Raw genomic sequence first — 13,097 nt, forward strand, 5'->3', positions numbered from 1 at the left:
ATGGGTGAGTGTTGGTGTGTGTGAACAGGCAACCACACGTGGGGCAAAACCACTCACCATCTGCCCCTCTTTCACCCAGTCCAGCTGAGGATGAACTCAGAACTGGTAGCGAAACCTCACTGAGGGCGTCTGCTGGGGCAACAGTGACATCACTGATCAAACAAACACAAGTGCTTCTCTTTTATCATATTGAAAAGCACAACAAAATGAACCAATCAGCATATGAATATTTTACGCCCTCCGGTGTAAAACTGAAAATAAGCTATTTGCATTATATTAATATAACCGACACTATCTAGGTTTCCATACGAAGCTAAAAACTTGACTTGCACAAAAAATGGGGAAGAATAAATTGATATTTTGTGTCTAATGATAATTTGTGAATAAACATGATTTCCATATCATTTTTTTCCAGATAATAAAACTGTCACTACATACACAAAGAAATGCTGGGTTATTTAAACCCAAATTGGGTAAACTAACCCAAACATTGGGTTAAACTTGGTCCAATTCATTTAATAAAAAAAATAAATAACCAGCAGTTGGATTAGTTCGTATTACACTCGGAATTGGGTTGAAATAACTGCATGTTTCCATCCAAAAATGAGAATTAAACATATGTGGTAGATGTGATCATTTCTTAGAGCAGAAGTTGCTGAAAATGAGGAAAACAGTCCAACTCTTCCTTTTTTACATAATAAGTTGCCACTATAATAAGGGATACCCCCCCCCCCCCCACACACCCCCCAAAAAAATCCCCAAATTACTAAATATGTTCTTCTGGAGCTGTTCAATTGTAAATAAACAGTTAAATGGTCAGTAATATATTTTATTATTATTATTTACAAAAGAAAAAACAGTTTAGCTTATTAAAATTTGCTATTATAAAGAAATAGAATCAAGTTATTAAACCTCATTAATCTTTTCTTCACAGTTTAACTTTCACATTCTGAATAAAAAGCAACGAATGACTCTCATTTATTTGGATTTTTCGTTTGATTACATCAAATAACAGAAGTGTCACTTTAAAAATGCACACATCTAACGTTATAATGAAAGCATTCGATTACTTTTTATGCTTATTTAGGACAAAATTAGTTGTATTTGAAAAAAACACCCCACCAAGATCGACATCTTTAGATGTTATACCATTGATTATGTGTATATGTCTGTTCAAACACGCACCCAAAATCCAGATTTTCGTTCCCCTTCAAATCTCGTAAACCGTTTTGGAAACAGCGTCTATTTATCACTATGGAGCGCATCAGCTGACAGTCACGCACCGGTATATGACTGTTTTAAGGATTGCATAGGAGGGGCTACGGTGCCTGTAATGAAAAGGAAAGGGAATCCTGATGTTTTTATATTTATTTCAAAGTGTTTTCATGCCTATATAAAATGAAAGCAGAGAACAAACATATTTAAGAGCAAGGCATGGCCACTGGTGGTAGGGAGGCTCGGCTCTTTAATGTTTATTTGCCACTCTTCAGAAAAAGACTGAAAATACGGGAGAAATACTGAAAGATAGCTTTACGGGATGATAGCGGGATAGAACTGTAAACTACGGGAGGGTTGATAGGTATGGTTATGATGCTTGGTGTTTTAAAACCTATGAGTCATTTCTGCTGGTCATTTAGCAAGTTTAACAAAGTTAAAAAATTTTGACATAATTTTTCTTGACTCACACTGTGTCCTAATAACACACAATATACCTCTGCAACACGCAATTAAAGCCGTCTTTTCCATGTTGAAATAATTTTTTGTCCTCCTAACCAACCGTGTAATGCCGATCAACAGCTTAAACATCTATGACAATGATCACTTCAGGTGCAGGTTATGTTTACTCATTAAATGTTAGAGGTGTGCATTTGAGTACTAGTTTACATGATATTTAAAGTCATACTGAAAAGAGGCAGCAGATCGTTTACCTTATATCTTGAAAAAAAATAGTTAGCATACGGTTTAAACATGAACACTAGAACTTTCAGTCACTCAGCCTGTACTTTAACAATATTAATGAGGTTTATTGGTGAAGTTTTGTTCCTTGCCACTGCTGCCACTGGCTTGCCTGGTTTGGGACTGGTGGAGATGTGCATGGATGGATTTGCTCTTCGTTGTTTGGACTTTCAGCAGTGAAAATTAAACCACACTGAACTAAACTGAAATTCAACTCTGAAAACTGGACTGACGCAGTTTCAGTTTCAATTACAACTTCTATGTTAAGCTGCTTTGACACAACCTACATTGTAAAAGCGCTATAGAAATAAAGATGAATTGAATTGATTTGAATAATAAGTATTAATTAGATTATAAACCTGTCCATTTTGTTGGGAGTGCTGTGCACTAGTCTGTGGTTCTGAATGTCTCTGGTATTTAAACGTCACATGGCGAGACATGCGACGAACAGCATGCGACACACGACATGTCACTGTAATCGTGTCACAATGCATGTTATTAGAACACATTGTTAAATAACATTTGAGAATACATGACTAAGATGTGTCCACTTTTTCATGACACCTTTAAAATTATGACGTGACACACTGGAAATTTTATGCATGATTATTAAAACTGTCATTAAGTGTCATTTCATTGGTTGATATGTCCTTGACAAATACATCACAACCTGTCTTTGTCTTTGTTTGCTAAACTGACATTACAAAAAAAAAAACTGTCAGTGTCTTTGTCATGACTTCAGATTACCAAAATGACACTATCGCAAATTGTCATAAATCTGTCATAAACATGATTGCTGTGAGGCCATAATTGTGTCATGATTGTTTTATTATCATTATTTATTTATTTATTTATTTTTTGGAACAATTGAACCAAAATTTATTCATCATTCCTTTATTCAAGGTTCCTCAGTATAAGTGTCAATACCCTGTCAAATAATTTAATAACTGCATCATTCATGTTTAATTAGATTAGATTGGATTCAACTTTATTGTCATTACACATGTACAAGTACAAGGCAACGAAATGCAGTTTCAGTCTAAACAGCAGTGCAATAGCAGCAAGTGCAGGATTTAGGTTTAAGTTATAAAGTGCAGTTATAGAAAAACTATGGTAATAATTACAGATGGATTTTTTTCAAATCAATGAATCAGTGCAATGGATAAGTGCAAACTTTAAATGTGCAAATGTTAAATAGCGCAGTGATTGTGAGGAGGAGTTAGAGGAGTGTGGGGGGTGTATTGGGGGGGCAAAAGAGTCAGTGAGGGGCTGAGTTTAAAAGGGAGACAGCTCTGGGGAAAAAGCTGTTCCTCAGTCTGCTGGTTTTTGTCCGGGGGAGCCTGAAGCGCCTGCCGGAAGGCAGGAGAGAATACAGTCTGTGAGCAGGGTGAGAGGTGTCCTTAAGAATACTGCATGCTCGGCGCAGACAGCGTTTCTTCTGGATGTCCTCAATAGCTGGCAGTGTAGTCCCTGTGATGCGTTGGGCAGTTTTCAGCAACAGAGCAGCTTCCATACCAGACTGTGACGCAGTTGGTCAGGATGCTTTCTATTGTGCAACGGTAGAAGTTCACCAAGACAGCTGATGAAAGCTGGTTCTTCTTAAGTTGCCTCAAGAAGAATAGGCGCTGGTGAGATTTCTTGACCAGGCTGGAGGTGTTGGTGGTCCAGGAAAGGTCCTTTGAGATGTAGGTCCCCAAGAACTTGAAGGATGAGACAGGCTCAACGGCCATCCCATTAATGTGGATGGGATCATGTGAGCCTGGTCGTCCCTTCCTGAAGTCCACAATGAGCTTCTTGGTCTTGTTGGTGTTGAGGAGCAGATTATTGTCAGTGCACCAAGTGGCCAGATGCTGTATCTCCTCCCTGTAGGCAGTCTCATTATTATTGCTGATTAGACCAATCACTGTGGTGTCATCTGCAAATTTGATGATGGTGTTGGATCTGTTCACAGGCCTACAGTTGATGCTAAAAAGGGAGTAGAGGAAGGGGCTCAGCACGCAGCCCTGTGGTGCACAAGTGTTGGATGTGACGGTGGTGGAGCAGATGTGGCCTGAGGTTTGTTAATCAGAAAGTCCATAACCCAGTTGCAGAGAGACGCGTCGATATACAGGTCTCTGAGTTTGATCAGTAACTTAGAGGGTATGACAGTGTTGAATGCTGAGCTGAAGTCAACAAACAGTATTCGTGCATAAGTGTTTTTATTGTCCAGGTGTGTGAGGACAGAGTGCAGTGCTATGGAGACGCCATCTTCTGTGCTCCTGTTGCCACGGTAGGCAAACTGATGTGGGTCAAGTGTGGATGGTAGAGAGTCTTTCAGATGTGCCAGGACCAACCGCTTGAAGCACTTCATGATGATGGGTGTGAGTGCTACAGGGCGGTAGTCATTCAGGCATGTTGGGCTGGAGTGTTTGGGCACTGGCACAATAGAGGTGGTTTTAAAGCATGTTGGCACAGTTGCTAGGTTAAGCAACAGGTTGAAAATGTCTGTGAATACCCCAGCGAGCTGTTCTGCACATGCTTTGAGGACGCGCCCAGGAATACTGTCTGGTCCAGCAGCCTTACGCTCATTAATCCGACTCAGTGCGGTGTAGACTTCTGAGGAGGTGAGTGTGATAGGTGAGTGGTTGGTTGAGGAAGTGTTCCTGGTGTAGGGTTCTGTATTGTCTCTTTCAAAGCGGGCATAAAAGTCATTTAGCTCGTTTAGGAAGGAGACATTTGTGGCTGTGGGGGTGGACTGGCTGGGTTTGTAGTTGCTGCCACATGCACCGAGGATCAGAGTTGGAAAAGTGCTTCTCTAGCTTTAGCTTGTAACAGTGCTTGGCCTTTTTGATGCCCCTCTTCAGATTAGCACTGGAAGTGCTGTAGGCCTGTGCATCCCCTGATCTGAAGGCAGTGTTGCGTGCCTTCAGCAGGAGGCGCACCTCCTTGTTCATCCATGACTTTTGATTTGGGTATGTGGTGATCTGTTTCTGGGTTGTAACACTGTCTATGGTGGTGTTGAGGTGTTGATATATTCCAGAACAGAGGAAGTGTAACTATCAATGTCTGTGTGAAAGCCACATGTGGCCTGGGAAGCAAACATACTCCAGTCTGTGTGTTCAAACCAAGCGGCAACCTCCCGCTCTCCCTCGGGAGGCCAATACGGAAGTAACTGAAACTGCAATTCATCAAAATTCCGCTAGTCCTGGCTCCATAATAGAGCAAAGTGCAATTGAGCCTACTGTTAGAATGGCCAATTTTACAGCAGAACAAAAGGTGTTTACAGCCTGGTACAAAGAACGATTTTGGTTCATATAGCTATTATTACCCTCCATGACAACTGTGAGGGGGGTGAATTTTTTTATAACTCATCCGTTTCCTTTATATTAGGTTCTATTAAGTTTGCATAATTAAGGGCGTGGTCACTTGAGTGACAGCTAGGTCTCGCTGGTCGCCGTCACTTCACCTCAGCTGAATCCGGCAGATTAGCCACTGATCTCGGCATATTCCTCGTATTTTTGTTTTGTTTTATGTGGCTTTACACAGTCAGCTGCCTTTTGGACTTATTTCTTACAATTATCAGATGATATGGGATGCTGTGTGCACTTAATTGTGCTCACAAACCATTCATGTGGCCTCGTTTCCCATGTGAGTAAAGTTATATACTTATACACCATCTCTATAAATGTATTTGTTTGATTTAAGATCATTTATCATTAATATATTTCTTTAGACCCGTAGAGCACTCCAGAATGTGACAGATAGATTAGCTGTAGGCTCTAGAACAGTCATCTGAAGCGTTGTCATACAGTGTTATGCTGGATTTCATCAATAGTCTTGCATTTACTAACACAGACTATATCTGAAGTGTTTGGAAGTAATTCGCGTTTTCCTCCTGTAGAAAAACGTCATAAGAGCAATTTTTAGTGGCTCAATGTATTACAACAGTGTTTTTGAAAGTCTAATCACTTTATTGATATAGTGTACAGCCAAGCACATGTGGTCAGAACACAAACGAGTCGCAGGTATTAAAGTATCAAGCGTTTCTCCCACAGTAAAGTCTGTCTGCCAGGTCTAAGCAAGCTCCGCCCACTCTCCGCCTCTTTGCCCTTGTTTGGTATCCCGCCGTGGGTGCGATGACGCGCGAACAAAATGGCGACGGTTGGCCGCGCCTACTTGTGGCTTCTTTTGCGCTCTTCAGAAACCTATGGGTGACGTCACGGATACTCCGTCCATATATTTTACAGTCTATGGTTCAAACCTGTCCTGGAGTGTGGAGTCCACCCCCGCTGGCCACACTTTGATGGCCCTCACTGATGGCTTCACACGGTTGATGAGAAGTGAGTACTTGGGGGTGAGAAACAAAGAAAGGTGATTTGATTGACCCAAGTGGGGGAGGGGGGTCACAGCATATGCTTCAGCCATGTTTGTGTAAACTTGGTCTAAAGTTTTGTTTCCCCTTGTGTGGCAGAAAATGTTTTGATGGAATTTGGGGAGCACTGTCTTTAAGTTTGAGTGATTAAAATCCCCCGCAACAATAAAGCAGCCTCCGGGTGAGCAGTCTGTTGTTTGCTGATGGCTGCATGAAGTTCATTCATAGCAAGCTTGGCATCAGCATCGGGAGGAATATAGGCAGCAGTTATTATGGTGGAGGTGAACTCATGTGGCAGATAAAACGGTCTACATTTAACCATTAGAAATTCCAGGTTAACAGAGCAATGTCTCCCAATATAAATGCGTAATCCTCCGCCTCTGGTCTTAGCGGAGTCATCCACTGTTCTGTCTGCTCGGAATGTTTGATGCTCAGTTAGCGATACAGCGTTGTCTGGTATCCTGCTGTTTAGCCATGTTTCTGTGAAAATCATGACATTACAGTTCCATAATCTTTTGCTGTGGTTGATGCGCAGTCGAATCTAATCCATTTTGTTCACTAGTGACCGTACATTGGCGAGAAAGATGCTGGGTAAAGAGAGCCGGTGTGGTGTTAGCTTTAGCTTAGCTCTTAGTCTGCCACACTTCCCCCGTCTTTGTTTACGTTTTCTGCACCGCCTTCGAGCACTTCCGCCAGGCCGGGTAGGGCGCTCAGGCCCGGTGTTCTGGCGATCTCAGGGATGAGTTGAAGATTGCTAATGAAACTGTCCGGAATGCACAAACCATTATCCAAGATCTCCTGTCAGGTGTACGATGTAAAGGCACTGCTGTTCTGCACGAACAGACCCGAAATGAGCAGGAATAATACTGCAAAATCGCAGAAACTGGAGAGACGCTAAGCCTCGCGATGTGAACGCGCCGCCATCTTTTCTCTTTTTTCGTGTTAGTATCTCTCATTTGTTATTAAAATGATAGTATAATAACAAATGTAGTTGAGATCAAGAACAATAATAATCACGCTATAAAATTCATGGCTCTATTATAATGGCCTTGTGACAGCTATTCATTCATTTTCCTGCAACTTAGTCTCTGATTTATCAGAAGTCTCCACAGCGGAATGAACTGCCAACTATTCCAGCGTATGTTTTAGACAGTGGATGCCCTCCCAGTCACAACCCAGTATTGGGAAAAACCCATACATTCTCATTCACACTTATACACTACAGGCAATTTAGTTTATTCAATTCACCTATAGCGCATGTCTTTGGACTGTGGGGGAAACCGGAGCACCTGGAGGAAACCCACGCGAACACGGGAGAACATGCTCCACACTTCACACAAAAATGCCTAGCCGATACTCGAACCAGTGACCTTCTTGTTTTGTGCTAAGCCCTGAGCCATTGTGCCGCCATTGTGACAGTTATGTTTATGACAGATTTATGACAAGTTGGACAGGTTATGATATATTTGTTTATGTCAAGTTGTCATGACAAAGACATCTCAAACAATGTCTCCTTTGCATTTCAAATGAAACTTAATGACAGCATTAATGAACTTAATACCTGCATAGAATCTCATTCATATTGATGATATGTGTCGTGTTTCCAACAAAATACCTTCATGTTTTATCATTTTGAAAGTTATCAACCTTAACTGAGCATATATCTTAAGATTTCTTTCCATTGCCATCCAAAAAGCAAATTTTTAATGTAAACAAAATCTCTAAATGCACAAAAAAATACAAAAACTTAGCTAGTGGCTTCCACATATCTTGGCTGAATCAAATCAACTTTGAAATAACCTGAGTCCAAACAGCCCAGAGATCCTAATACTTCAGTTCCAAACCAGATCAATTATCTGACTGTGCTTGCTGGACTACACCGCCTCGCATTAATTTGGCTTTTCATATATTTGGCACTGTCTTGTTCTTGGCCCCTCAAAATGCCAGCTATGTGCAATTACTGTTGGAATTCTGAACAAAAGCCGTGCCGTGTCTCTGCTGGATTCAATCCGGCTCCGGTGTAGCACAAACTAGGTCAACATGTACTTCAACAGCTGTGAGACCATACAGAGCTGATGTTACTGATGTCGAGCGTAATGGCCAGCAGTGAGCACTGTGGCTAACATCACTTAAACAGGAACAGTAGATACACTAATCGTCGAACTTACGACAAGAGATCTAAACTTTTTGTTAATTACGATACATCAAACAGACTGCCATGGCAAGTCCTTAGGTTAGCTTTTGGAGCATGCTCTTAAAAAAGTCACCCCAACCCAAGCTCAGAGTAAAAAGTAAAACATTTGATAGAAATGTACCTTTAATTCTTCCTCCATATCTGAAACCCTCTTCTCCAATGCTTCTTTTTCCTACACAAGCAGACAAAACATTCATATGATTATGCTTTTTGAAATAAACCTCAAAAATAACGTTATCTTACAGGTAATTGTTTCCATTTTTTTATTATAGAGTGAAATACCTGTTGTTTTACAGATATTTTTTGTAATAAAAAAATTCTAACATTAAATTTACAGTTATTGCTTGTATTTTGGTATTACTGTATGTGATTTTTCAGTTTTTTAAAGGAAATGTTCTGTATTTTCAGAGAGTTAGGAAATTTTACAATAATACAGATTATTCCTGTAAAAATAGGGGAACAAAAATTCAGTCAAATTGTTTTTAGTGAAGATAGTAATCATATGAAGATTAACGCGAGCTTAATAAACTGCTATTTGATCTTCAACTTTGTTTTGCAGGCATTCTCACATGACACTAATCTTGTTTTTGTTGGGGCCCCTGCCTAGGTGCCCCAGGCTGCCCCAGGGTCCTGCCACTCTCCCTGGGGTGGCAGTTTGGGCTCTTGAGGGCCCCTTGTCCTCCAGCTGAAGGGTCTGTGACCCCAGCAGGCTGCCCCAGGGGCCAGCTACTGTCCCTAGGTGGCAGTTTGGGCTCTTGAGGGCTCCTTGTCCTCCAGCTGAAGGGTCTGTGACCCCAGCAGGCTGCCCCAGGGGCCAGCTACTGTCCCTGGGAGGCAGTTTGGGCTCTTGAGGGCCTCTTGTCCTCCAGCTGAAGGGTCTGTGACCCCAGCAGGCTGCCCCAGGGGACAGCTACTGTCCCTGGGTGGCAGTTTGGGCTCTTGAGGGCCCCTTGTCCTCCAGCTGAAGGGTCTGTGATCCCAGCAGGCTGCCCCAGGGGCCTGCCACTCTCCCTGGGGTGGCAGTTTGTTCTCTTGAGGGCCCCCTGTCCTCCAGCTGAAGGGTCTGTGACCCCAGAAACCAAATGTGTTCTTTGTAAAAATACAAATAAATTAATAAAAAATTAGATATGTAAAAATTTTGTATTTTTTTTAAACAAATTGTTTTGGAGTTTAACCTACAAATCCTAAAAAAATAATTGTTATACTTTATAAATATTATAATTTATGGTTATATTTACAGTGTTTTATAACAACAGCAATTATTTGTACCTAAGCTTAATGATTCTTTAATATATATATCGATTTTTTTTATTTAAATGTATGTTAAAAGTGGAAAAAATGTATGGAATATTTAGAGATTTCATGCATAATTACATAAATTAATCTGTATAATTACAATAATATATATATATATATATATATATATATATATATATATATATATATATATATATATATATGTATATATATATATATATATATATATATATATATATATATATATATATGTATATATATATATATATATATATATATATATATATATATATATATATATATATATATATATATATATACGGTAATTGCAGGTAATAATTACTAAAATGGTAGTTATTATCATTTGTTTTTCCATTTTTTCTCATTTTAAATGCAAATTATCAACAGTAATAAACTGTAATTTAGTTTTTAGTAGTTTTGACCGTAAAGTATGTTCTGTATTTTACAGTTTTTGCATGTCATTTTGTTAAATGGTTATTTTCTGTAATTTAACGGAATATCTCTGGAAGCCCTGCTGCCAGTCTTTTGACTGTTTTTTACAATTTTTTTTACAATTTTTACTGTGTAGTTGAGTGTGTTGTATGATAAATGTATGTTGTTTTACTAATACTAAAATAATCCAAATGTAATGACAGCTGTTAAAATTACATAAAATAAAAAAATAGTTAGTAAGGTAAGATTCGGGATCCAGAATAAGACCATACTTTATAAATACTGATGAGCAGTTAATATCTTATTAATAAGCAGGTAATAAGCCAGCATAAATTGAGACCTAAACTAAAGTGTTACTGAAAATACAATATTTAAAAGTCAGGAAACATGGGCAATTTAAAGAAAACAAGAAGAGGAAACACTGAAATTTTGAAATTATCAATAATGATTATGTAATGATATATATATACCCTTTTCTCTGATTCAAATACAGTGGACCTCTCTGATATTCTGTCCTGCTTCTGAAACACATTCATAAAAGATTAATGAGCAAAAGAGGATAAATGCACACAGAAGGGTCAAAGATGAGTTCCATTTTGTCAACATATAGGCTCATTCTGAAAACATAGCCCTATATACATTTCCGGAGATCGTGAATTATGAAGCCAGAAGAATGCATGGCTGCAATTCATCTTTAAAATTAACGCTATGGGATGGTATGATGCCATTCCTTTTTGCCTTTACCAGCTGACTTCCATATGCGCTATTTTCCCACTGTTACCAGTTTTACCAGATAGCTGGCCATCTATCTCGGCGGACTTGAGACGCAGAAAGGAGTTGACCATGGCAACAGGGTTCAAGTCTGAAGAACAGTTCCAGAAAGTGTCGATTGGGTTTAGGGGAAGTGGGTAGACAGGTCGATTGGGGCTTTTGAAAATACTATTGGTTGGGTTTAGGGAAGGAGGATGGTGGGTCAGTTGATCGGTTAGTCAGTCAGTCAACAGCGGCCTCTGGTGGATTTACGTGAGAAAAACAGGTATAAGTGGCACTTGCGAGATAAATTTGAGATCTCAAAAAGCATACACAGCAGCCTCTGGTGGATTCATGAAAACAAAAACTGCAAAAAACATACCTCCGCAGACATATTTATCACTCTCCAGAAATGTATATAGCGATACGTTTTCAGAATGAGCCTGGGTGGCATTTTGTGGTCTATTATAAGGATTGAAACAATATTTGTGAAAATAAAATGCCGAAACATGATATACAAAAAAATATACGCTACACAGTTGAAGTCAAAATTATTAGCCCCCCTGTTTATTTTTTTCCCCAATTTCTGTTTGACGGAGAGAAGTTTTTTTTTTCAACACATTTCTAAACGTAATAGTTTTTATAACTCATTTCTAATAACTTATTTATTTTATCTTTGCCATGATGATAGTAAATAATATTTGACTAGATATTTTTCAAGACACTTCTATACAGCTTAAAGTGACATTTAAAGGCTTAACTAGGTTAATTAGGTTAACTAGGCAAGTTAGGGTAGCAAGCTACTGTATAACAATGGTTTGTTCTGTAGACTATCAAAAAAAATAAATAAATAAATAGCTTAAAGTGGCTAATAATTTTGCCCTTAAAATGGTTCATTAAACTGCTTTTATTCTAGCTGAAATAAAACAAATGAGACTTTCTCCAGAAGAAAACATATTTATATATAAATATATATACAGGGAAATATTTAAAAAAGTAAAAAAAATCAAGGGGGACTAATAATTGTAAATAATATATAATAATTTTTAATAATATATATATAATATTTTATAACATATACAATATGCATATACATATAACATATACATATAACATATATAATATTTTGTATATAACATTTTTTAGTTTTGGTCAAGTAATGAACAAAGCAATGGAGTTAGACAAACCATATTTTTCTTTTTCTTTTTACCAACAACACAGGCTTCTCCTACAAATGAGCACTGGTTGTATGATCGCTGGAACTATGGTTTCTGTGCAGTATTGCCAAAATTGCCAGGAGTAAAAATGTTACTATTTACCCCACCAGTGGGGCAAGTTGTAACAGGCAGAGGGTTAGTTGTAACACATGCTTATAAAGTAAGAGTTCACACAGTTAATTTAATTTCTGTTTAATCTTAATACTAGCTTTATTTCCTCAGTTCAATTTATTTTTTCTTGTATTATTATATAATGCATTTATTTGCATTATTAGCAATAAAATAATTTTTTTTTGTTAAAAAAATATTTTCTATTAAAAAAAAAATATATAAAAGTTCTCATCATTACACTAAGAATTCAATAATTATTTTCTTGATTTAATTGGAGTCCAAGAGTGTGTGGCTTAATTGTAACACCCTGTTACAACTAACACCGCTGTGTCGTGTTTTTCTCAAAACTGGCTAGCAGTCACTGTGTGTGTTTTACACCTTTTAAATGGTTTCATCTTTTAGCCTAGAAGACGGTTATCACAACAATATAAGATTTTACGTTCATACTTTCACAGATTGTTTTAAAAATAATCTCATCCAAATTTTGCCGAACTTTTTCAATAATTGGCAGGAAGACGTCTGCCGACACAGTGGTAAAAAACCTTGGAAGCATGCCATGGTTAACCCTGAGCAAATACCTTAAAACTCTGTTACACTTTACCTCTGTGTTACTTTGTTACGTGCTCCCCTACTCTTAGACGTACTATAATAAATAAACTAAGTAAACAGACTAAATGCTCTAAAATGATAATTGAAAAAAAAATGTTTTTAGAGCTAGTGGTCTGAAGGATAGTGGTAAAGTATTAAGATTTAAAATGACAATTAACTAGTGTTTTGGTGACCCTTAAATTCTTGTACAAAATGTGTC

At 38.3% G+C, this 13,097-nt stretch overlaps 1 protein-coding gene across 6 annotated transcripts in view; it reads right to left on the reverse strand.

Moving 5' to 3' along the window:
- LOC130217013 (protein phosphatase 1 regulatory subunit 12B-like) overlaps window positions 1-13,097 on the reverse strand; it is a 63,705-nt gene that overhangs the window by 13,633 nt on the left and 36,975 nt on the right. For 2 of the 6 annotated variants that reach the window (XM_056448985.1, XM_056448984.1), the window contains exons 5-6: window positions 10,682-10,732; window positions 8,623-8,673 (exon numbers count right to left, since the gene is read on the reverse strand). In XM_056448985.1, the coding sequence (XP_056304960.1) occupies window positions 8,623-8,673; window positions 10,682-10,732 (102 nt within the window). Of the gene's footprint in view, window positions 1-57; window positions 133-8,622; window positions 8,674-10,681; window positions 10,733-13,097 lie in introns of all 6 variants that reach the window. The other 4 variants (XM_056448988.1, XM_056448986.1, XM_056448989.1 and 1 more) reach the window with 3 other exon arrangements.

This window comes from Danio aesculapii, chromosome 23, assembly GCF_903798145.1.
Source record: "Danio aesculapii chromosome 23, fDanAes4.1, whole genome shotgun sequence".
Taxonomy (NCBI): domain Eukaryota; kingdom Metazoa; phylum Chordata; class Actinopteri; order Cypriniformes; family Danionidae; genus Danio; species Danio aesculapii.